Here is a 21,734-nt window from a genome sequence, read left to right as displayed (position 1 = left end):
CAGCAGAGCAGGACAGGCCCCCGGAGGCCTGAGAAGCAAGTTCGCCAGCGTCCCTGGGAAGGGCCGGGGTGCACCCCTGGACTCCACGGCTTTCCCTGCAGCTGCGGGTTCGGACGCCCGTCTCGCCCTCTTCCTCCTCCTGGTTCCCACCACCTGGCCCCCGCGGCGAGCAGGCGGGAGGGTCCGCTCAGAGCCCGCCGTGGTTGTGGGAGACCGAGGACCACTTGCCCTTGCGGGCCACACCCCTGGCGAAAGGCCGGGAAATCAAGGTCCAGCCGCGTTCGGGCGCGAGGCCGGGGGTTTCCCAGCGCAGGCCCTGCCCCGGGCCCTGGAGGGCTGGCCCCAGGCCAGCAGACCTGTGTCAAGAGTCTGCCAGCCCTTGTGTGCCCGCCTCCGCCAGGCTGCTGGCTGACCGGGGCTGCATCTCCCGGCGCCCCGCCCCTGGCCGAGGGGCACAATGACCCCATTGTCGTGTGGCCCTGGGCCCCGGCAGAGTGGCCGCTGCCCAGGCACTGCCAGATGGGAGGCGGATGATACCCAGAGCCCCCGCGTCCTCTCGGGGGCTGCGGCACGGGCAGCCTGCGGTCCGTGCCCCTTCACGAAGGACGTGCTGCCCCAGTCTCACGATGGCACGCCTTGTCTGCAGGGCGCGGGGGGACGCCCAGCTGCACTGCCTGCCACGGGGAGCCGGCTGCACCCAGCCAGGCCGGCTGCGCTCGGACCCGGGAGAGCCGTGTGGGTCCCGTTACCCGAACACATCCAGGGTGGAGAGCCTGCTGGGGGCTCGGGCGGGCGGCTGGGCCAGAGCTGCTGAGGCAATCGCCATGAGCTGCTGTGCGGGGCGGAGCGGCGCCCGTGGTGGGGGCTTCTGGGCCTGCCTCGAACCTGGGGTGGCCACCTGGAGCCATTCGCCTCCTCCCGGGAGGGCCCCCTGGGACGCCGGGCTGGCGTCCACTGTCTCCTCTGTCATCTGGGAGGCAGCCCTGCCCGCTGCCCCTGAGAGCAGGCTCCCGAGGAGACACAGTGACCGCTGGGGTCTGGCCTTGTGTGTCATTCTACAAGCAGCTCAGCCCCCGGGAGCAGCAGCCCCAGGCCCGTCAATGCCCAGCTTCGGCATCCACGCTGGGCCTGGCAGGGTGGGGGCCTGTCATGAGCTCAGTGTCCACTCCTGGGGTCCCCAGAGGGTGAGTGAGGTGGTGCCAGCATGCCTGGCCGCACCTGTGTGCCCAGCTCGCCGTGTGGCCCTCAGATGGAAAGCAGGGTCCTGGGTTTAGGGGCGCTGGGGAGAGCTCTGACATGTGCATGTTCGGATACGTTTCTGGGTATTAAAGGCTCTGGAAAGTCCCGCAGAGAAGGGCCCTGTTGGACCCCAGGGAACCAGTTGCAGCCTCTCACCCTGCATGTCCGGGTGAGCCCCACACAGCGCGTGTTCCGCAGGCACTCCTTGGGAAAGGCCGTTTCTCACAGCGCCCTTGTCTTAAGAAGAAGCCAACCAAGGCGCAGGAAGGTGGGGCCTCCCAGCCCTGGCCCCAGCTGGAGAGCCCCCAGACCCCCCTCGCTCACTGCTGCGGCCCTGGTCAGGCCTGCCCAGCCCAGCCTTGCTGGGTGTCTGATGGGTGAACCCGCAGCGGGGCTGGAGGGCCGGGGGCGCCGGGACGTGGCCGCCCCAGCCCTGGCCTGGAAACACTCACTCACGGGCAGAACTTCCTCTGGAGCCGAGGCCTGGAGCCCGCCCTGAAGGAGTGAGCCCTGCCCGCCCGCCACGTGGCAGTGCTGACCAGCCCCGTCCTCCCGCTGCGGCCAGGCGTGGGGCCGCCAGCCCAGACGTGGCAGCCGCGCTGTGACTCATGTCCCGGGGACACCCGGAGCCTCCGTCTGGGGGGGCTGCTAGGGGTGGGGAGTCAGCCAGGCCCCTCCAGCTGTGGTTCCTCCCCCCTTGCCGGGCGGCAGGCTACCGCCTGCCTCCGCTCCAGGCCCAGGTGCCGCCCCTGCTCCCCGCTGCCCTCTGGCCCCGCGCCCTGCTCTTCTCTATCTGCTGACATCTCCGCTTTCGCCCAGGCTTGCCGTCGGGGAGGGCGTCCCTGCTCAGGGGAACAAAAGGGAGCACACACGTTTATTTTCAGCTCCGTGGCCTGGAGGGGGGTGGGGACTGTCTGAGGACACAGCACCCCAAGTGGCGGCCCGCAGGGCCGGTGGGGTTACAGCCACGCGGGCCACTGGGCCGGTACTGACCCCCGTAGGGCAGAAGCTCTGAGACCCGGCCGCGCCCCTCCCTCCCTCCTCTGGCTCCTTTCGCTTCCCCTCCTGGCCTCCCCTCCCCCTCTGTCCCTCTCACCCTTTGGCGAGAGCCCCCAGCCCCAGAGCCTGTGCCCTCCGGGCTGTGAGCTGGCGGGTGAGGAGAGGGTGTGGGCACGGCCGTCACGGGCACACGGGGGCCGGGAGGAGGCTCGCAGGCGGGGCGCCCCCACCCCGGGGCCCTCAGAGCTGCAGGTGTGTGAACAGGCAGGCGCTGGTGCTAATAAAACCCGAAAATCACTCATTTCTCCAGGGGCCTCCAGGCTCTGGATTCAGAGCCTGACACTGCCCCCCTCCTGGCGGAGCCGCATCACCCCCAGCCCGGTCGTCTGCGCAGACTGCCCTGCCCATCCACGCGCCGCAGGGGAGAGGACAAGGGCCCTTCCCGAGACCCCGAATAGCCCCTCCCCCCCAACGCGCTGGCCCCCGGGGCAGACATTCCTGCGGTGTGAAGTCACCTCCGCCAGCTGGAGCAGCCCCGCCTGCCCTGGCCCCCCCCCTGCCACGTCCTCCCGTCTCTGGCTCCTCCCGGCCTGGAGAGAAGCACAGACGGGCGGGCGGGGCCTGGGCTCAGCCCCGACCTGGCTGTGGTCCTGCGTGGGGCCCCCGGGGAAAGGTGATGAGAGGACGAGGGGCAGAGACACGGAGCGCCCGCGTCTCAGCAGGTCCCGGCCCCACGGCAGCAGCCCCGGGAGGGCAGTGCCCCTCGTCCAGAATTGCCCGTGACCGAGAGCCGGGTCGCTCGTGTTCTCAGCGAAGAGAATCACAGAGAGGCCCGGGACACCGTCTGGGGCAGCGTTCAGCCCGGGGCAGCGGGCAGTGCGGCCTCTGGGTCACCCCCGTGTGGCTCCGGCCGCTGGGGTCCCCCAGGGGCAGCCTCAGGTCTGTGCGGGAGGCAGTGAGGTGGGCCCTGCCCCTGCCTGAGCCCGTGCCCAGGCCTGCAGGAGCCGCTCAGAGGCCGGTGCTGTCTGAAACCCTCCCCCCTCCCCCTCCCAGCCCCTGGCTTTGGGGCTTCTCGGGACAGAAGCTGCTGGGTCAGCCCCGGCTCAGAGCACCCAACCCACACCGGCTCTGGCGGAGGGCTGGGCCCCAGAGGAGAGCCCTGGTCAGGACACAGGGCTCATGGGAACAAGGTCAGGATCGGTACCTCCTCCCGGACTCCTCACCCGCTTGCTTCTCCCCTAGTCCTGTTTCAGCCAGGGGAGCCCGTCCCTGCCCCCCGGCCATTTTTACCTCCTGGGCCCTACAGAGCTTCCGGAACTCCTTGGCTGGGAAGTGCACTCATCCCTCTTAAACCTCAAATTGTTTTTATAGATAAGGGCCCCACTTAGCTCCCCAAATGTGGTCAAGGCCACAATACCCTTGGGGCAGCTCTGCCAAGGAAAAGGGACTCCAAAGGGCAATGCTGTTGTTTTCAGCAACACCTTGACCTCACACCCGCAAGCCCATCTCTTTTGCCCCCTCTGCTTCCTTCTTCCTGCTGCCTGGAGTTCAGACATGATGGCCGGAGCACCGGCAGCCTGACTGGGCCACAAAGTGACCTTCAGGGTGGAAGCTACTGGAGAAAATGATGGAGCAGAAAGGAAGAGCCTGGTGCCTGGTGACCGATGAGCTGCCGTGTCATCCCTAGAATTTCATGAGCCAGAAATCATTTCTACCTGGTTTAGGGCACTATTGTTTCTGGGCTTTCCATTCCGTGCAGCCAAACTTAGTTCCCCCACTTAGCGTCAGCCCCTCCAGCTCCATCCATGTTGTCACAACGGTGGGAGTTCATCTTTTTAAATCACCTTGTAGGTGGCGGGGTGGTACTCCACGGTGGATGGATGCCGCGCCGTCTCAGGGTGCTCGTGTGTGGCTGGGTCCCTGGGCCGTTTCCATAACGTGGCTGCTGCGACAGTGCTGCGGGAACACAGGAGGGCACGCAGCCCTTGCAAGCAGCGCTGTTGTGTTGGGAAGCGTGGCCTCAGGAACCTGAAGCTGGCAAAGGGGCTTGGATCACGATCGCAGGCTTGAGTCAGTCTCGGCAGCCTGTTCACCAAATCACTAATTTTTTATTACATGGTATTGAGAAGATACTAACTTACGTGTTACATTCTAAACGATCATGGTTTTGAGCAGCTCACTTTGAAACAGGACACTTTGCAATTAGACAAAGAATAAAGAGATTTCATTCCGAGTTCTGCTTAACCCCAGGGCTGCGTGAGCAGACTCCACCCGGGGCCCGAGGCGCCATCTTAGGACACTTTAACTTCAAGAAGCTCTCTGCTGGCTGGCAAGACCCGGCTCCCCCCGGACACAGCCGTCGCCGAGAACCGGGTGCGCTTCCCCCGCCCTCTGGCTAAACACGGCGCCTCTCACTGCGCGCGATGGGTGCCCGAAGCGTCGCCTGCAGGCAACCATAGTCTCTGCACCTCTGCCCTGTCCCCATCCGTTCTGCTTTAAACAGACACAGTGGGGCACGATGGGCTGTTACTTGGTGCTCCCCAATTTGCACATCTGGGACACCCCCCCACCACCAAATCAACATTGTTTCGTTTTAGCCTGTTCGTTTTTTTCTTGATCAACACAGTTGACCCCGGATAGTTGACATCTCTTTCTCAGGAATGGGAACTCGGAACCCCCTGCACCATGTGACAACATGGATGGAGCATCCCCCATCTCCGCAGTCCACGAGCGATTCCTGGGACCGGCCTGGACCGGATGCTGCTGGGATGGGTGGGGTTGGGCAGCCATTTTGGGGCTTGAGGCTTAAACCTCCATGTGCGTGCAGCGGAGCAAGGGATGGCCGGAAGCCCGGTCCCTCCAGCGGGAGCGCCGGGACGTGTGCACAGCAAGTGTCTGTCTTTGGTCAGGTTTCTCGTGTGCTGTGATCTTCACCCCCAAGGCCTCCCCACAGCCGCCGAGGGATGTCCTGGGTGTAGAGCATTATAGGGTGCCAGCTGCCGAGTAAATGCAGGAAACTTGGAAAATGCCTGACTGGGGAGTGGGGAGCTCGATTTCCTGGGCGGGGAAAGGACCAGAGGCGCTGCTCATCGCTGGGGCCTGTGTGGCGAGGTCTCCCCAGAGCCAGAGGAAGGGGCTTCCAGCCCCTCTGAGCCGGAGAGCAGGGGGTGTGGCCTCTCCCACACCTGGGGCGTCTGTGTGTGTCCCTGTGGTTAAGTGGGTGACCTCTGAGCACGTAGCTTCCTGAGTTCTAGCTTTGTTCTTGGGGCGGGGTGACGGGGCGGGGGCTGCCTGCAGCTAGTTGACGCCGGGGTCGGCGCTCACTGCGCACATGCTGCTCAGGTTCTTCACCCCGAGAGCTCGCTCTGCCTTGGTGTGCACAGACAGGGGTTTCCAGAGTGTGCAAAGTTGGGGGTCCCGGGGCCCCCCTCAGGCACCTGCTGACAGAACACTGAATAGCTCCCGAGTCAGAGCTCTGCACTAAGGGATATCCCGAGAACGGCTTTACCAGCCACCTCTCCGCCCCCTTTGCGCTCCGGGGCTGACGCCTCATAGTTCACCCCGGGCACCTGCGCCTGCCCCCTCCAGCCTGTGTGAAGCCCCCCGTCCCCTCCTCCCCCCCTGAGTTTTGTCCTCACTGTTGTGGGGACGGCGCTGAAGACTGGCTCTGGCAGAGGGCGAACGTGAGGAACCGAGGGGGGCGAGACGCGGCCTCCCTGGGGCCCCGGGGTGGACCCCGCTGACCGGCGCAGCTCTGCCCCAGGACTCAGCGCGGGGAGTGCACGGGGCTGGCCTCCTGTCCACCCGCCTGCCTGGAGTCCTCAGCACAGCCCCGGGCACCGAAGGCCTGGGCGTCCACGGAGGGCCTGGGGCTTGACTCAGCCCGCGTCCCCCTGTCCTGAGCTTGATGCACTGACGGTGCCCAGCGCGGGACAGCCCGGGGGCCCTCGCCGCCCAGCGCCCCCGGCTGGAAAATGGCCGCGCTGGCCCCTGCGCCGTCTTGCTGGAAAAGTACTGAATTATCCCAAACTGTAAAAATCCGCTGGCCGGCACCCCGGGGGGGCTCTGGAACTGACTCAACCCGTCCGGTGTGGGGGCCCGGGGCTGGCGGCCCGGCCTGGCACCGGCTCCTGGGCCCGGCCGCCCGCTCCTCCTGGAACAGGCCTCGGCCAGCGCCCGGGCCAGCTGCCGCCCTCGCCCGCGGCCGGTAAACAGCCCCGCGCCGGCCGCGCTCAGGCCGCGGCGCCTCGGCTGCCTGGCCCCGTCCCAGGCCTGGCGGACACCCCTGTCTGCGCGCCTCGGCCCCGCCGGTCACCTGGAGAAAAAGCCTCAGAGAAGATGAAAGAGCCTTTAATCCCGGGTTTTCTGAGTTTTGTTTTTAGCAGGAAAACCTTGTTTTCAAAACAAATTATCGCACAGAATGGGCCCGTTTGTGGAGCAGACAGACGGGCATTTACGCCGCGAGTCCAGCCCAGCGGAGGCCACAGACGGCCGCCAGGGACTGGGGGGGGGGGTTGCCCGAATGTGGGGGCAGCTCCCTGCGCCGGGAGCCCTGGGGCCGGCATGGGCGCCGGGGATGCGCGGTCAGGACGTTGGGGGCAGAGGGGGCTCCCCCGAGGTTGGCGCCCCTCCCCGCGCCGAGGGGCCGGTGCCGGCGCAGCCCGCGCGTCCAGGGCGCGGGGCCTCGGCCTCAGACCAGCCCCGGCCCCTCTGTCCTCACTGAGGGGCACCCGCGGGGCGGGGGTCGGGAGCCCCCCGAGGTGCACGTGAGGCGCCCCCCAGCTCGCGCCCGCCGTCGCGTGCCCACCTGCCGCCCGGGCACCAGCGGCCCGAGGCGTCACCCCGTCCCCCGCCCCGCCCCGCCGGCTGGCGCCCCGGGCTCCACCCACGGGCAGCGGCCTCTGGCCGGGCCTGCGCTCCCAGAGCCGGGACTGGGCTTCCACCCAGCTCGGCGCTCCTGGGGCGCTCCTGGGGGGGACGGGGGCGTGTGGGGGCCACGTCGGGGTCCAGGGCGCGTGCAGGGAGGGGCCATGTCGGGGTCGGGGCGAGTTGGGGGGGCACGTCGGGGTCCGGGGCGTGCGGTGGGGGGCGGCCACGTCGGTATCCCGGGGCGAGCATGAGGGGCGCGGCCACGTCGGGGGGCGAGGGGCGGCACGTCGGGGTCGGGGCGCGCGCGGGGCGGGGCCAGGCCGGGCTGAGCGGCGCCATCTCGGGCTCGGCCTCGTCCCCCTGCGGCGGGGCGGGGTCCCGCTGCGGAGCTGCTGGGAGGAAGCGCGGGGCTCTCCTGGGCGGGGGAGTCCAAACCGCGCCCCTGAGAGCAGCTGGAGCCAGCGGGGTCCTGGGGGGCCCTGGGGAGCCGCCTCCGCTTCTCGGGGCGGTATTGCCAGCGCCGGGGGTGAAATCGCGCTCAGGCGCCCGCACAGCTGCTGCATTTTCACAAAGGGGGGTGCGGTCCTGGCAGACGCGGGGGGGGTGGGGGGGCCTCGCTTTCCCCCGCTGACCGAGCCGCGAGCGCCCACCATCCTCCTGCGGCACCAGGTCGCCTTCTCGGGGCGCGTCCGGCTGCCCAGACCCCTCGGCTCAGCCCGGGCGCCGCTGCCGCTCGGCCCAGGGGCCGCCCCGAAGCCCGGGGGTCAGTGCCAGCGCCTCCTCCCTGGAGGGACGGGGTGCAGATGGCCGAGTCGCAGGAGCCAGAACTGAGCCCGGTCCAGCTCCGGGCCGCCGTGGGTGGGGTCCACGTCCTCACCCCCCAGAGTGCGAGGATCTTCCTGTCACGGGGGGGGGGGGGGGGGGGGGGGGGGGGGGGGGGGGATCAGTAAATAAGGTCACCGCAGGTGTTCACGCCTGTCCCGCACCGTCTTCTGCAGGGCACTTCCAGCAATGACCACAGCAGCTGCGTGCACAGGGCTTTCTCTACAGGCCAGTGCAGTTGGAACGTTCTGGAACCCTCCAGGCACCAGCTCTCTGGAGGCACTGGCTGAGCAGAGACACAGCCAGGCACCGGGTCTGGGCGCGGGTGGGAGGGCCGCCCTGCGGGCTGCGCACTGGACGCCAGGCCCTGCGCCCTGTCCGGCCTCCCCCTCTGCCCTGCCCGTGCAGGCCTCTAATTACTGGGGACACGGGAACTGCAGTGGCTTCTGTTTGGACCCAGAGGGAGGGAGCTGCCCCCAACAGCTGCTCCGTGGAGGGGCGGTGACCGCAGAGGGCAGGCTGGGTGTGGCCTGCTCAGAAGGGGGCAGTGAAGCACATCCTGCTGACAGCCGGGCTGGTGCTCCCAAGCAAGACAAAGCTCCGGACTCTGGCACAGGGCCCTGGGTGGGACGGGGTGCCAGGCCGGTGCTCGTGGAGGGCGCTGGCTCCGGGCCTGCCACGGGTGCCTTCCGTGAGTGGCACCCCCTCGCACCAGGAAGGGGCCCTGACGCTCCAGCTCCCCCTCCAGAGGAGGACACAGGGGCCTGGGCAGCTCGGGGGCGCCCAGGTCAGCACCGCTGGCCTGCAGGGCTGATGTCTGGCTGCCTGGGGTCTGAGGTGAGCAGACAGTGGGGTTGGCGCCCCTACTTCCAGAGGCTCTGTGCTTATTTCAAGGTACTGACCCATCCTGTGACACACAGGCTGCCCCCCTCTTGGGGGTGGCTCATACCAAGTGGCCACAGCCCCTCTGAGCTGGGGACGCCAATAGCAGCGCTGACGGACACTCCCAAGAAATGACAGACTTGGGCTTTTTAAAGACCAGCAGAGATTTCTGGAGTAGCCCCGAGGCCGCTCCCTGCCCGCGCCCAGGGCCATGCGGTTCGGACAGGAGGCCCTGGAAGGCGGCCCGGGCACTCCCACGACAGCCACGAGGTTCTGGGGCCACCCCTGTGTCACAGATGGGGCACTGAGTGCCCAAGGCCCATAGTTATCAGGTGAGGGGGGCTGTGCCAGGTGTCACCCCGAGCTGGCTGCACTGACTGGCCTGGGTTTTGGGGTGTCAGTTGAAGGGCCTGGCCCCCCCAGACCCTCGCTGGGCACTGTGGGGTCCTTGGGGAGCTCACCAGCCCCAGGGTCAGTTCAAAAACTAGAGACAACTCCAGTGTCTGTTGAAGATGGCCAAGCCCCGCTGCGTGTGGCCATCCCTGGAGCTCGGGGCAGGGGACCCCAAGATGCGTGAGCCTGGTGCTGCGTGGGGAGGCAGCGAGAGCGGGCACACCTGTGGCTGCAAATCTCTGGAGGCCTGGACGGCAGCCCGGTCAGCACCGGGTAGTGGTGAGGGGCGGAGGGTCCCACACAGAGGCGGCTTTTCACGCGGTAACTAAGGCCCCGTCCTGCCTGCGGGGCGTCATGGGCCTCTGCGTGTGCGTGTGCAAACACTCGTGCTAAAAGTGTGTGCGGCTCCTGAATGAGATCAACCCAAACTAAACGTCAGCAGGCTGCGTGGGGGGCCCCTCACCTCGGGCAGGAGCACTGGGGGCCCGGCGGCTTCCCTGGGGGTGTCCTGCTGGTGCGGGACAGTTGAGGCACTGGTCACCGTGGGGGCTTCACGTGGAGACGCCCGGGCGTGGCTGTGAGCGCACAGCAGGGATGGCGGGGGTGGGTGCCGGGGCCTGCACTCGATCACACCCCACACGTCACCACGACTGGCACCAAAGGTCCCTTTGGTGCCTGTGCCGTGTGCCTGGCCTGCCCGGGCAGCAGACTCGTGGACGGAGCTGGGCCCGGCTCTGGGCCCCGGGAGCTGCAGGAGGCCAGAGGAGGGAATCGCCAGGCTGTGGAGGGGGCTGGCGAGACCAGGGCACCGGAGGGGGTTTGCGCCGTGGGCAGCGGCGGGGTGGGGACCGCGCCACAGGCCCTGGGGACAGGGGCGGCGGTGGGGCTGTGCTGCCCCCCACCCCTTGGCCTGGAGCTCCGGCCCGGAGGGGCGGGGCCCGCAGGAAGGCCAGTGGTCCCGGGAGGCCGCGGAGCCCCGCAGGCCCCACCCCGGCTGCAGCAGCCCTCGGGGCTCACCAGAGAGGCCCCGCGCCGGAGAGGGGGGGCCGCTGGGCGGGCCCCACGGCAGGAAGGAGGTCCCGGCGCTGGGCCCGCGGGCCGCAGGGGGCACGGCCGGCCGCCCAGCCTCGGCCGCGGGGCGGCGGTGCTTCTGGCCACCTCTGCCCTCAGCGCCCCCACCCCGCCCACGGACCCCGGAGCCGGCTCGCTGTCCGGGCGGCGGCGCGGGGGGCCGGGGCTCCCCGGCCGGGAGCGCGGAGCCCGCCCGCACAGGGCGGCGCAGGACGCAGGGGTGGCCAGCAGGGTGACATCGCAGCCGGGCTTTATTGTTGCGGGGGGGGGGGGGGTGGGGGTGGGGGGCCGGAACTCCCCCGCGGGGCGCCGTCGGCCTGCGCGCAGCGGCTCCGGGCCTGGAAGAGAAGGCGGGGTGAGCGCGGGCGCCCCCTGCCGGCGGAGGCGGCTCCGGCGGGCGGGCGCCGGGTCAGCGCGGGCCGGGCCGGGCCGGCCTGGGGGGCGGCGGCTGCGCGCGGCCTGACCCGCCAGAGCCCGCAGTGCGCGCAGGAGGGGGGCACTGCTCCACCCGGGGTGCGGAGGGCCCGCGGGGCGGCCGCGGAGCTGTGCACCCTCCGACCCACCCGACTGTGAAAGCCCCGCAGGCAGGGCCCCCCCAAACCGCCCCCACCCCGGGGCGCAGCGGTTGAGCGCTGGGTTGCGAAGCTGCCCGCGGCCTCTGCGGCGCCGGTTCGATCCCCGGCTGCTCCCCGGCCACCGGCAGAGGGTCCCACATGGCGCGCAGACCTCTCCTGCCGCCGCTGCTCCCCCCAGCAGTGTCCTTCGGTCCTTCTGCCTGCGCTGCTCCCCGCTCTGGCTCTGGTGGATTCTCTCACCCTCCCGCGCTTCTGACTGTACCCAGTGCTTGTATAAATAGATAAATAAATCTTTAAAAAAAAAACAAAACCCACAGGCAGCGGCAGGAATCAGGACCCAGGCACCAGGTTACGCAGAACTCACGGGCCGGGCCAGGGGTCCCCAGGAGGGCGCTCGGGGAGCGTGTCCCCTTCCCCGGCAGACACTGTGGTCACACGCTCCTATGAGGGCCCCTCACGAAGCGGGCGCGAGTGGCTGGGGCCCCGGGTGCTGGCGCCCACAAGCAAGGTCTGCAGTGTCCCTTGGCTCACTGCCCGTCACCACCGGGGTGGCCTCAAGGGGAGGCAGGGGGCCTGGCCGCACGGCCCAGAGGGGCCAAGCCTCAGACACCAGAGCATCGATCCTGGGAAGGAGCCGGGCCGGGAGGAACCGAGGCCTTGGCATCATGGCGCCCTGTGATGTCACACATGGGACATGGCTGCACCTGGGGTCAGCTGCCCGGCTGAGCGGTCATGGCCCAGCCGCCGCCCTGTGTGGGGCCGGTTGCCCCCCACCCCAACCACATCGGCCGTCGGCATCACTCTCCACGTGGGCAGGGACGGGGGACGGGCTGGATGCAGGGGGAGGAGGGGCGTGGACAGCCGGCTGGGTTGGGCTGGTGCAAGCCAGATAGGTTGGCTGATGCCCCTGCCAGGCCCGCCACACTGGGGGTCGCCAGCGCTGAGGCTTCTGCCCTGTTGGGGCAGAGACCGTGCCAGGAAGCAGCCAGTTGCCCCGCGTCATCACAGGAGCAGGAGGCCCCGGCCAGCAGCACACTGCCCAGCTCCCGAGGGGGCCTGCCGGCCAGGAAGGAGCCCCGAGCCACAGGGGCCCGGTGCGACAGTGCCCAGCACAGCAGCGAGGACCGGGGCCTGTGGTTCCCTTGGGGGCGGAAGGTCCCGGGGGGAGCGCAGCCTCACCCACCTGCCCGCTTTGGTCCATCCTGCCCAGGCCCGCACTACTTGGGCCCGATGTAGGCCACCTCCTTCCCGGTCTTGCCCAGGGTCTGCAGCAGCGTGTCGACGCTGTGCTCGGAGTCGATGCTCACCTTCTTGTTAGCCAGGTCGATGTCAAACTGCACCCCTGGGAGAAGAGAAAGGGGCAGGTGGGGAGCAGACCCCCGGCCCCAGCAACAGGGTGCCTGGCCCCACGCCCCAGTGCACACCCTTGGGGCCCCTTCCTGCAGCCGCTGGCCCGTCCTCTGCGCCAGGCAGGCTGTGGCTCCAGGCCGCTGGCGTCCGCAGATCCCGGCTCTAGACCGGGGCCCCTTTCCGTGTTTCTGGTCGCCAAAGGAATGTGTATTTTCCAAAAGCAAACATTTCTGGGTACGGAGCATGTCAGCCCCAGCTCCTGTGCGCTCCGGACCCAGGCTTCCCTCTGTCTCCCCACAGGTGTGCAGCACCGCAACAGCGGCTCTGGCTGCGTTCCCTTTCTGCACACACAGCCCGGCCCCTCCTGGACCTGAGGCGTGTGCGGGCCCAGCCGCTGCACCTGGGCGCCTCCAGCTTAACAAGTACCCTTGACCTTGTGAGGCTGAGAGGGGCTTCTGACCACCGACCGACTCACAAGGGGCACATGCTAGATGTCGACACAGACTGCGCATGGGCCTCGTGTCCTCGGCCTCCGCCTCCCCACCTGTCCCTGGCAGGGCTAGGGCTGGCAGCCTGTGCCATCTCTCTAGTTCAAGGATGTCCCGCGACCTGAGAAGCCCGCCGAGCCTTCTCCAGAGGCCAGGCCCGTGGGGAGACCCCAGCCCAAGCTCCATGCAGGCCCCAGGCACCAGTGAAGGGCCTGAGCAAGCACTTGCTCTGGCCTCAGGGTTTGCGCCTCGTGGACTCCGTCTTTGGTTCAGGAGTGGGTCAAGCCCTGGGGGCTCACGGAACTGGCAGGGACTCGGGTCGCTGACTGCTCCCTGGATGATTGCACTCAGAAGGCCCTCGGACAGGTGCTCTCCGATCAGCTGGGGTTGAGTAAGAACTGGTCGGACTGGCAGCCCAGCCCAGCAGGACCGTCTCAGCTGGGTGGCCTGGGCCTGGCCTGCCCCGGCTGAGAGCTGAGGGGCTGGATGGCAACCGTGGCTTCAGGCCGTGTAAGAGGAGAGGCTCAGGCGGTCCGCGGGCCACTGCCTGCATGTGTTGTTTTAAACGTCACGGTTCTCCAAATCCCAATAGTAAATGACACTCACGTTGTCAAGTAAAGGTCATTGCCCAGAGGGGACCGTGTTAACTAGCGCTGTGGCTGCATCCTGGCCCTGCCATAGCCACAGTGTGATCTAGCTGCGTCTCTCCACGTCTCTGAACCGCAGCCCTCCTGCTCCACGGGGAGACAGAGGAGGGTGGGAGGCCTGACGGGGCCCGCAGGGCCAGAGCAGAGCGCCTGGTTTTGCTGCACCCCGGCCTCGGGACAGGGGACGCGTGTGTCCACTCTCCCGCCCCAGCCCTGGGCGCCGCGCTCGCTCACCTCCCAGCTTGTTGAGGACCCGAGTGACCGCATTGGAGCAGCCTTCGCAGGTCATGTCCACAGAGAACTCGTGCTTCTGAAATAAACAGAGGGACCATGAGCCACCTCCCTGCCGGGACCCCAGCCGGCCAGCCCGCAGCCGAGACGGAGGCTGGCGCCAGGGCAGGCGGCTCAACTGGGGCTCAGTCCCGCTCTCCTGAGCTGTGCGGCAGGGAGAAGAGGCCAAGTGTACTCAGGCAGCTGTAGTCACCGAGATGGCCCCATAAACCCGGGTGCTGGGCCCCCAGTATGAGGTGTCCCCCAGGAGCTAGCTGAAAATATCGGTTTCTAGTCTCACCTTCAAACCCCAATGCCTGCACAGTGGGGCAGCCTCGGGACCACAGGGGTCCACCCTCGAAGCAGTCTGGTCTGGTCACTCCTGCGCTAGCGTCCCCTGGAGCTTGCGGAAGCCGCAGTCCATCAGCATGCCTGGCTGGGCATAGGGTAGTGGCTGGCAGCTCCTGCTACAAGCCCCGCCCCAGCCAGGTCCGCACTCACGAGCTGCACCCCCGTCCTGCTAAGGCCAAGGGTGTGCTGGCAGCCCACAGGAGCCCCCGGCTCCCAGGCGCTCCACCTGGGGTGTCCACCCACCACGGTGGGCTCCCGAGGCTGGGATCTGCTCACTTCCCACATGTCCTGGTGCCCGGGACAGTGCCTGGCACAGATGAAGTGCCTCCTGCACTGTGCCGAGCGTGTCAGTGACTGAGACTGGCCGAGGAGGGCCTCTGGGGCCTGCCTCCTGCTTTCAGACAAAAGTCACTCATATCAATACTTTATTTCAGAATCTGACCAAAGGACCCGGCTCTAGAACCCGGCTCCGGCGCTGCTAGCTAGCTGTGTGATGGCAAACAGGTTCCTCGACTCTCCTGTGCCCCTGTTCTGTCTGCAAGGGGGGGCCGAGTGAGGCTCTCCAGGAGGGCAAGGGGCTAGACGCGTCCCTGGGGCTGTCCTACACTGCCCAGGGGCTCCGTCCGGGAGAGGCGGAAGGTGTTCTGTGACTGCTGGGTGAGCTCCTCCAAGCCAGGGGCCGCTCTCCGTGCTCCCCACTGGGGCGCTCACTCTGGGGAAGCTGGCTGCTTCCGGCCCCGCAGACCCTCCCACCCGATGGCCCCCCAGCCCAGCTGCTCCCCGATTCCTGACTCTCAGGCCCTATCTACAGCGGAAAGGGTGCCAGCTAGTGCTGTTCTCGGGGCTCCACTGGGGATTGCCAGGGAGCCCAGGGACTGGCAGCCCCGCAGGCACCTGCCTCGGCTAGCTCTGGGGCTCTGGGGTCTCACTTTAACCCACAGGGAAGGCTGGCCACGCCTGAGCAACAGCGATCTGCATGGCTTCTCTTTCCGAGTCTCAAAAATGCCTCTGGTGGGCAGGGGGCCGAGGCCCGCAGAGCACCTGGGTCCCACTGGCAGCTGTGGGCGGGGCTGCTCTGGCAGGATGCCTAGGTGGCTGCTGTTTCTCCCCTCCCAGGCAAATACCTCTGGGCATCCAGCATCTCGTGACTATTCCCCACCCACACCTCTGGGCATAAACACATGTAGTGGTTATTCCAAAATCCAGGCTCGGATGTGGGGTCCTTGGACAGGTGCCGGCAGCTCCTGGAGGCTGGCCCGAAATGCGGCTGCGGAGCCCCCGCCCATCCCGGAGCCAGCGCCTCGTTGGACGGACACCCAGGCTCTTCCTGCCCATGTGGGTTTGAGCTGCTGCTCTGCAGCAGACACGGGACACCCGTGCTCGCTCTGCGGACCCCGCCAGGAGCCTGCCTGCAGGCGGAAGCTGATGTCCCCAGGGTGACGGGCGGCCCACAGCCACATGGCGAGTGTTGCTGAAGGTGGGAAGCACACCCAGGCTTTCCTGAATTGGGGACATCTTGCCCGCACCCCCAGTGCCTGGAGGGGACAGGGGCTCTGAGGGGGACACCCTGGGAAGGAGCACATGTTTCTGCTGCCCACGCAGCTGAGGTCAACAGCTCTCCACAGCTTCCAGCGGTCTCCTTTCAACCCCGAGGTACAAAGGACAGGCAGGGACCGCTTCCGGCGGCCAAGGTTACAGTCCAGTGCGCTTCTCCACCTCTGAGTTGCAAAAGCAACTTCTAAGCCACTACCTTTGGAGTAGTGACTCAGGAGCAAGAGACGACTACCTAACACGGTAGGCCCAGGGTCCGGGGTGGGTCAGAGAGCCCCCGAAATGCAGCCCGGCCGACCCCTCAGGGTCCCTGTTGTCCTAAAACGTCTCCCTCAAAGTTGACAAACAGATCTGCTGAGTTGTGCAATTCCTGCTGGGGTTCTCAGGCCGGGAGCTGCCATTTCTTGGGGACCAGGTATGTCTGTGGTGGTTGCAACATATCTTACCTGGAGTTTCCCTGTCCATGCTGACAACAGTCCTGCGAGGCCATGTGGCAGATGAGGAAATCAAGGCACAGAGAGGTCAAGCTACCTGCCTGAAGGGGCCCCGCTGGCCAGCGAGTACAGGTTTTTGAGGTTCTGAGGCCCCAAGTGTTCGCGGTGACCCTCATGGGGCACATGTCCGTCCCCCAGTTTTGACAGCAGCCTGGACTCGTGCCCCTTGGCTCAGCTGCCCACCTCATGACACTGCCGGGCCCCCTCTTCCTCCCCATGACCTGCTCTGGAGGGGCTTTTTTGGTCAAAATCCTCAGAAGTGAGCGCAGAGCAGAGGCCCCCACGCCGCCTCCCTGCTCGGCCAGCGCTGCAGGGGCCACCCCTCAGGGACGCGGCCTCCCTCCCCAAGCGCAGGCGACCCGCCTCCCGGCACTGCCCCAGCGCGGGGCGGGTCTCTGTGCAGCCCCAGGATTTGCCCCACGGCGCCTGGCCAGGCGCCAGGGCAAGGACACCTGAGATGCCTGCGGCTCACCCAGGGGGCCTCCGGCTCCCTGCGGCGCCCCAAAGCTGGGCTGCGGCACAGGCGCCGAGCAGGGCCGCGCCCGGGGCGGGGTGGACGCCTGGCCGGCAGCTCCCTCACCGCCTCCGGGAGGCCGCGGCGCCGGATCGCGCCCGCGCCCGCCGCCCCCGGCCAGCGGCTGGGCCTGACCACAAGGGGCCCCGCCCGCCCAGGCCAGGCGCTGCGGCTGGGGCTCCGGGGGTCTCCCTCCCGCCGCTGCGGCCGCCGCCGGCCCCTGCATCGCGCGCCCGCCGGCCCGCCCGGCCCCGGCCCGCGGCTCCCGGCTCCCAGCCGGCGCCCAGGCGAGCCCGGCCCGGCCTTCCGCGCCGGCCAGCGGGGGCGGCCCGGGCGCCGCGCGGCCACTTACCGGCATGACGGCGGCGGCGGCTCTGCGCGGGCGCGGCGCTTCCGGGGGTGCGCGCGCAGGTCTGGCCGGCCGGCCCCGCCCCGCCGGCGGCGATTGGGCCCCGGGCCCTCCGGGCTGCCGGGTCCCGCCCCCGCCCCGCCCCGCCGCCGGCGATTGGGCTCCGGCCCTCCGGGCTGCCGGGCCCCGCCCCCGCCCCGCCCCGCCCCCGCCCCGCCGCCGGCGATTGGGCCTCGGCCCCTCCGGGCTGTCGGGCCCCGCCCCGGCCCCGCCCCTCCAGGCTTGGGGCCCCGCCCCTCCTGGCCCCGCCCCGCCCGCCCCGCCCCTCCGCGGCCTCGGTCCCCTTGCGCCTGGGGCGCGTCTCGCGGGGCGCGGGGCGGCCTGGCCCCTGCAAGGCCGTGGCTCTATCTCAGACCCTCCTCAGGGACTGGGGTGCAAGGGCCCCTCGCTCCCCCGGGCACGGGCTGGGTCTCTCGGCTGAGGTTTAGCGCCCGCGGGGGCGCCGGGCCTGGGCTGCTGGGCGCCAGGATGCAGGAGCTGGACCGGGCAGAGCCTGGGGGCTGCGGGTGGGGAACCCCTAGTCAAAGTTGGGTCCCCACCACCAGCCCTGGGCCCAGGTGCTCCCCCCAAAGTCACCTCAGTCACATAACAAGAGGCCCCCGTCACCCCTAGCACCCCGAAATCCCCTGGCTTTCCAGCTAGGAGCTGTGGTGTGAGCAAAGCGCTCACCCCACTGCTGCACTAGCAAGATTCATCCCGGGAGGGGCGTGGCCGGCGCGCAGGGGGGCACAGCAAGCGGCAGAGCAGTGCAGCGAGTGTCTCTTGCATAATGGGGGTGGCGGGAGACCCACTTCTCCTGGACGCGGGGGGCTGCCTGGCTCCCGGAGCCCTTGCTGTGGGCCCGAGCTGGCCACGCCACTCAGAGCTTGGGCTGCTTTTCTCCAAGCAGACGGGGGTGTGTCTGCACGTATGTGGGTCCAAAACCCGAGCCTTTCCTCTTCTCCCGGCTCCGTCTTCCCTCGTTCTCAGGGTTCCCCAGGATGCTGCCCTCACTGAATCACCCTTGTTGCTCCACAGCCCCTCCCCAATCCGCTGAGCTATCCACCCCACCTGTGGGGAGGGGAGACCTCAGCACATAACCAGGCTCCAGCTGCCTCTCTCCCTTGGAGGTGATCATCGCTTCTGCTCACGTCTGGGCCAGAGCAGGGCGCCTGCTCTCGTCTTCTAGGGGGCAGAGAAGCAGGTACCCCAAGGGGGAGAAACAGCAATGTCAGAAAACGATGCTCACGCTCCAGGGACTCTTTCGACAAGGCTGGGCCTCTGGGCCTCCTGTCCCCAGAGTTCCCAGTGGCCCTTGGCACCGCTGCCCGCCAGACCCAGCCACTGCAGGCTTCAGAGAGTAAGACCTGTCAGACGGAATGATCCCCGCCAACCGTGTGCCGCGCTGGCCGTCCTGGACAATCCACCTCTCGGGACCTCAGCTTTTTCCTTGTGAGATCAAGCTGTTTATTGGAGGGGTGCGTGAGCCCTGAGAGAACTGGGACTTGACTTGGTCCCATGCAAAGGAGGGGCCGCAGCAGCCACCCTGAACTTCTGACAGGTCAGGCTGTGAGTCACTTACCTATGGACAGTTTAGGAATGGAAAGGATTGCCAGACATGGCCGGCAAAGCGGAAGCCTCCTTCAAGCCATGTCACCGCCCTCCCCGCAATGGTGACTGCCATCAGGAGGTGGCAGGTCTTTTCTAGACTTTCCCAGGCACCAGCGAGCATCTATATATTGTTGCTGGCATTTTTAAAACCAGCTTTTTTTTTTTTTTAAATCTTTATTTATTTATTTTAAAGATTTATTTATTTATTTATACAAGCACTGGGTACAGTCAGAAGCGCGGGAGGGTGAGAGGATTCACCAGAGCCAGAGCGGGGAGCAGAGCAGGCAGAAGGACCGAAGTACACTGCTGAGGGGAGCAGCGGGCGGCAGGAGAGGTCTGCGCGCCATGCAAGACCCTCCTCCAGTGGCCGGGCATTGAACTGGCACTGCAGAGGCTGCGGGCAGGTTCGCAACCCAGCGCTCAACCGCTGCGCCACCAGGGAGGCCCGCTTCTGGCATTTTTAAAAAAGATTTATTTATTCATGCATGCAAGAACCAGGGTACAGGCCAGAGGCATGGGAGGGTGAGAGGATTCACCAGAGATAGAGCGGGGAACAGAACAGGCAGACGGACTGAAATACACTGCTGAGGGGAGCAGCGGGGAGACAGGAGAGGTCGGCCGCGCCATGTGGGTATCTTTTCGGCAGGCCGGATGGAACCCGCGCTGCAGAGGCTGTGGACAGCTGTACAGCGCTACGCTCAACCACCTGCGCCACCAGGGATGCCTGCTGCTGGCATTTTTTTTTAAAAAAATTTATTTATTTAGGGCCTCCCCGGTGGCAGTGGTGCAGCGGGTTGAGCCAGTGCTGTGAAGCTGTCCGCAGCCTCTGCAGCACAGGTTCTATCCGGCCGGCCTGGGAGCTCTCTACATGGAGCAGCAGACCTATCTCCCCGCTGCTCCCCTCAGCAGTATATTTCAGTCCATCTGCCTGTTCTGTTCCCCGCTCTGTCTCTGGTGAATCCTCTCACCCTCCTGTGCCTCTGGCCTGTACCCCAGTTCTTATATAAAAATAAATAAATCTTGGGCCTCCCTGGTGGCGCAAGGGGTTAAGACGCAACCCATGAAGCTATCTGCAGCCGCTGCAGCACAAGTTTGATCCCCAGTCAGGGAGATGACCCAGAGGGCACAGCAGACCTCTCCTGACTTGCCCGCTGCTCCCCTCAGCAGTGTATTTCAGTAGATCTGCCTGTTCTGCTCCCCACTGTTTCTGGTGAATCCTCTTATCCCCCACACCTCTGATCTGTACCCCAGTTCTTAATATGTATAAATAAATAAATCTTTTAAAAAATAAATGTTACAAAAAAAGATTTATTTATGCATAGAAGAACTGAGGTACAGGCCAGAGGTGCGGGGGGTGAGACGATTCACCAGAGACAGAGTGGGGAACAGGCAGACTCACCAAAATACACTGCAGAGGGGAGCAGCGGGGAGACAGGAGAGGCCTGCTGTGCCCTGTAGGTCAGCTCCCTGGCCGGAGATGGAACTCATGCTGCAGTGGCTGGCCATACCTTGATGGTGCTGGGTCTTCAACCCCTGCAGCACCAGGGAGGCCCTGAGATAAATGTTATTATTGTTACAGGGCAACCCAGATATGAAATGGGTGGCTTAACTGTGGGTCCTCCACTGTGCACTTAAAAGGGATTTACAAGACTCAACTGCAGGCACACACAAAAAGGTTAATAAGCGGTTTATTTACAAAAGAAAGGGAAAAGAAATGAGTAACTCAGGGAGAAAGAGAGGGAGATAAATTGGTGCCTAAGAGCTGGCGAAAAGCCAAGAGACCCCAAAGCCCACAGTCTGGTTATACCAAGCCTGGCTGTTAACGCCACCCTCAGCTCCCAGCATCCCCCTTTGGTGGGGACTGAGATTGTGGGATCTGTAGTCCTTGGTGTCCTGCATCTCCTTGGTCTGGCATGGGGGTGGGGTCCATAAACCCTGTGTTTGTGGAGTTCGTTCAGGGCATCCTTTCCCGCAACATTACCACCCTATTATTCCCGCCTGGGTTTTGGGTTTGAGTGTTGATCAGGTGTGAACGGGACTTGGACGCCAGCCTGCCCTGTTCGAGTGGTGTGGCCCCAGCCTAGTCGCCAAACCTTCCTGAGCATTAGTTCCTACTTCTGGAAAATCAAGCTTGTCCATCAGTTTTATGAAAAAGGGCAGCCCTGCCAGCCTCCTCACAGCTCCTTGCCCTGTGAGCTGCCAGCCACATGAGCTGCCCTGAGGACTCCAGTTTGTCCCTCTGAGCCACAGGGAGTGAGCCCTGCTAGCTGTGCAGGCAGCCCAGCTCGCCACAGGAGTCTTGCAAAGAGCTCTGGCTGCAGATTGTCAGGCCCTGCTGGGGATTCCACGGCTCTTGAACCACTGGGCACACAGCCCCAGCGTGCACACATCACCTGGCAGCTCACCTGCAAGAGAATGTGCCACCCTCTCAGGGGGCTCCGGGAGGCTGTCCCTCCCCCCCCCCTTGGGCTTCCTGCTCCCCTGGACAATGCTGCCAGTTGTAAAAGAACACGGGCCCGATGTGAGAGTCTTGGCTTCTGGCCCTGGCTGTGCCAGTTTGGGCAGACTGCCTAACCTCTCTGGGCCTATTTCTGAGAAATGGAAAATCAGGCTGTGGTCAGTCTTGCGTGAGATGGTCTTTGTAGAGAATGTGAACGCAGGACCTGGCTTGTGGCCAGCACTCCAGGACCGCCCATGCCAGGAGGGAGGACTCCAAGAAGCAGGCGTGGCTGAGCCTCTTTGGATCTCTGTGATTTCTGGATTGTCAGGAGCAAAAGAAAAGGCGGGCCTCTGGGAGGGATTAAAACTTTTTGTTTTTTAAACAAAAGATCAACCTGGGTGTGCACAGCACAGCCTCAGGGGCAGGCTGGTGCCCTGGAAAGTCTAGGAGTGCAGCACTGGGGGGAGGGAGGTGTCCAGGTGACCCCTCTGGGCTTGCTCTTCATTCTTGGTCACTTGGAGATGGCTGTCCCATGGGGCTGCCTCGTTGTCCTGCGGCCCCACAGAATTTGAAGTGTTTCCCCAGACCCGATAGCTCTGATTTTCTTCGAGGACAGGCTGCCCTGCTGGGTTCTCGTTCCTGGGTGGCAGTAACAGCACAGACACAGTCCCATGTCTCCCTGAGGAGCGCGGAGCTGCTTGGGTGACACTGGGACAGCAGCCTGATCTTGACCCCAGCCTCCCACTCCCCTGCTGTGAATGTGCTGGGGTCTTGCTCATG

General features: G+C 66.2%; 1 protein-coding gene across 1 annotated transcript; it reads right to left on the bottom strand.

Moving 5' to 3' along the window:
• Nucleotides 1-10,564: 10,564 nt before the first annotated feature.
• Nucleotides 10,565-16,913, bottom strand: ATOX1 (antioxidant 1 copper chaperone). Its single transcript, XM_037500103.2, has 4 exons — nt 16,868-16,913; nt 13,570-13,645; nt 12,034-12,192; nt 10,565-10,613 (listed from the first exon to the last, which is right to left on the bottom strand). The coding sequence occupies exons 1-3, from the start codon at nt 16,871-16,873 to the stop codon at nt 12,068-12,070; spliced, it is 207 nt and encodes a 68-aa protein (XP_037356000.1). The 5' UTR covers nt 16,874-16,913; the 3' UTR covers nt 10,565-10,613; nt 12,034-12,067.
• Between the last annotated feature and the right edge of the window lie 4,821 nt (nt 16,914-21,734).

Source organism: Talpa occidentalis, unplaced genomic scaffold, assembly GCF_014898055.3.
Source record: "Talpa occidentalis isolate TD23 unplaced genomic scaffold, MPIMG_talOcc4v2.1 talOcc4.9, whole genome shotgun sequence".
Classification (NCBI taxonomy): Eukaryota; Metazoa; Chordata; class Mammalia; order Eulipotyphla; family Talpidae; genus Talpa; species Talpa occidentalis.
This window is presented reverse-complemented; position numbering and strand designations above follow the sequence as displayed.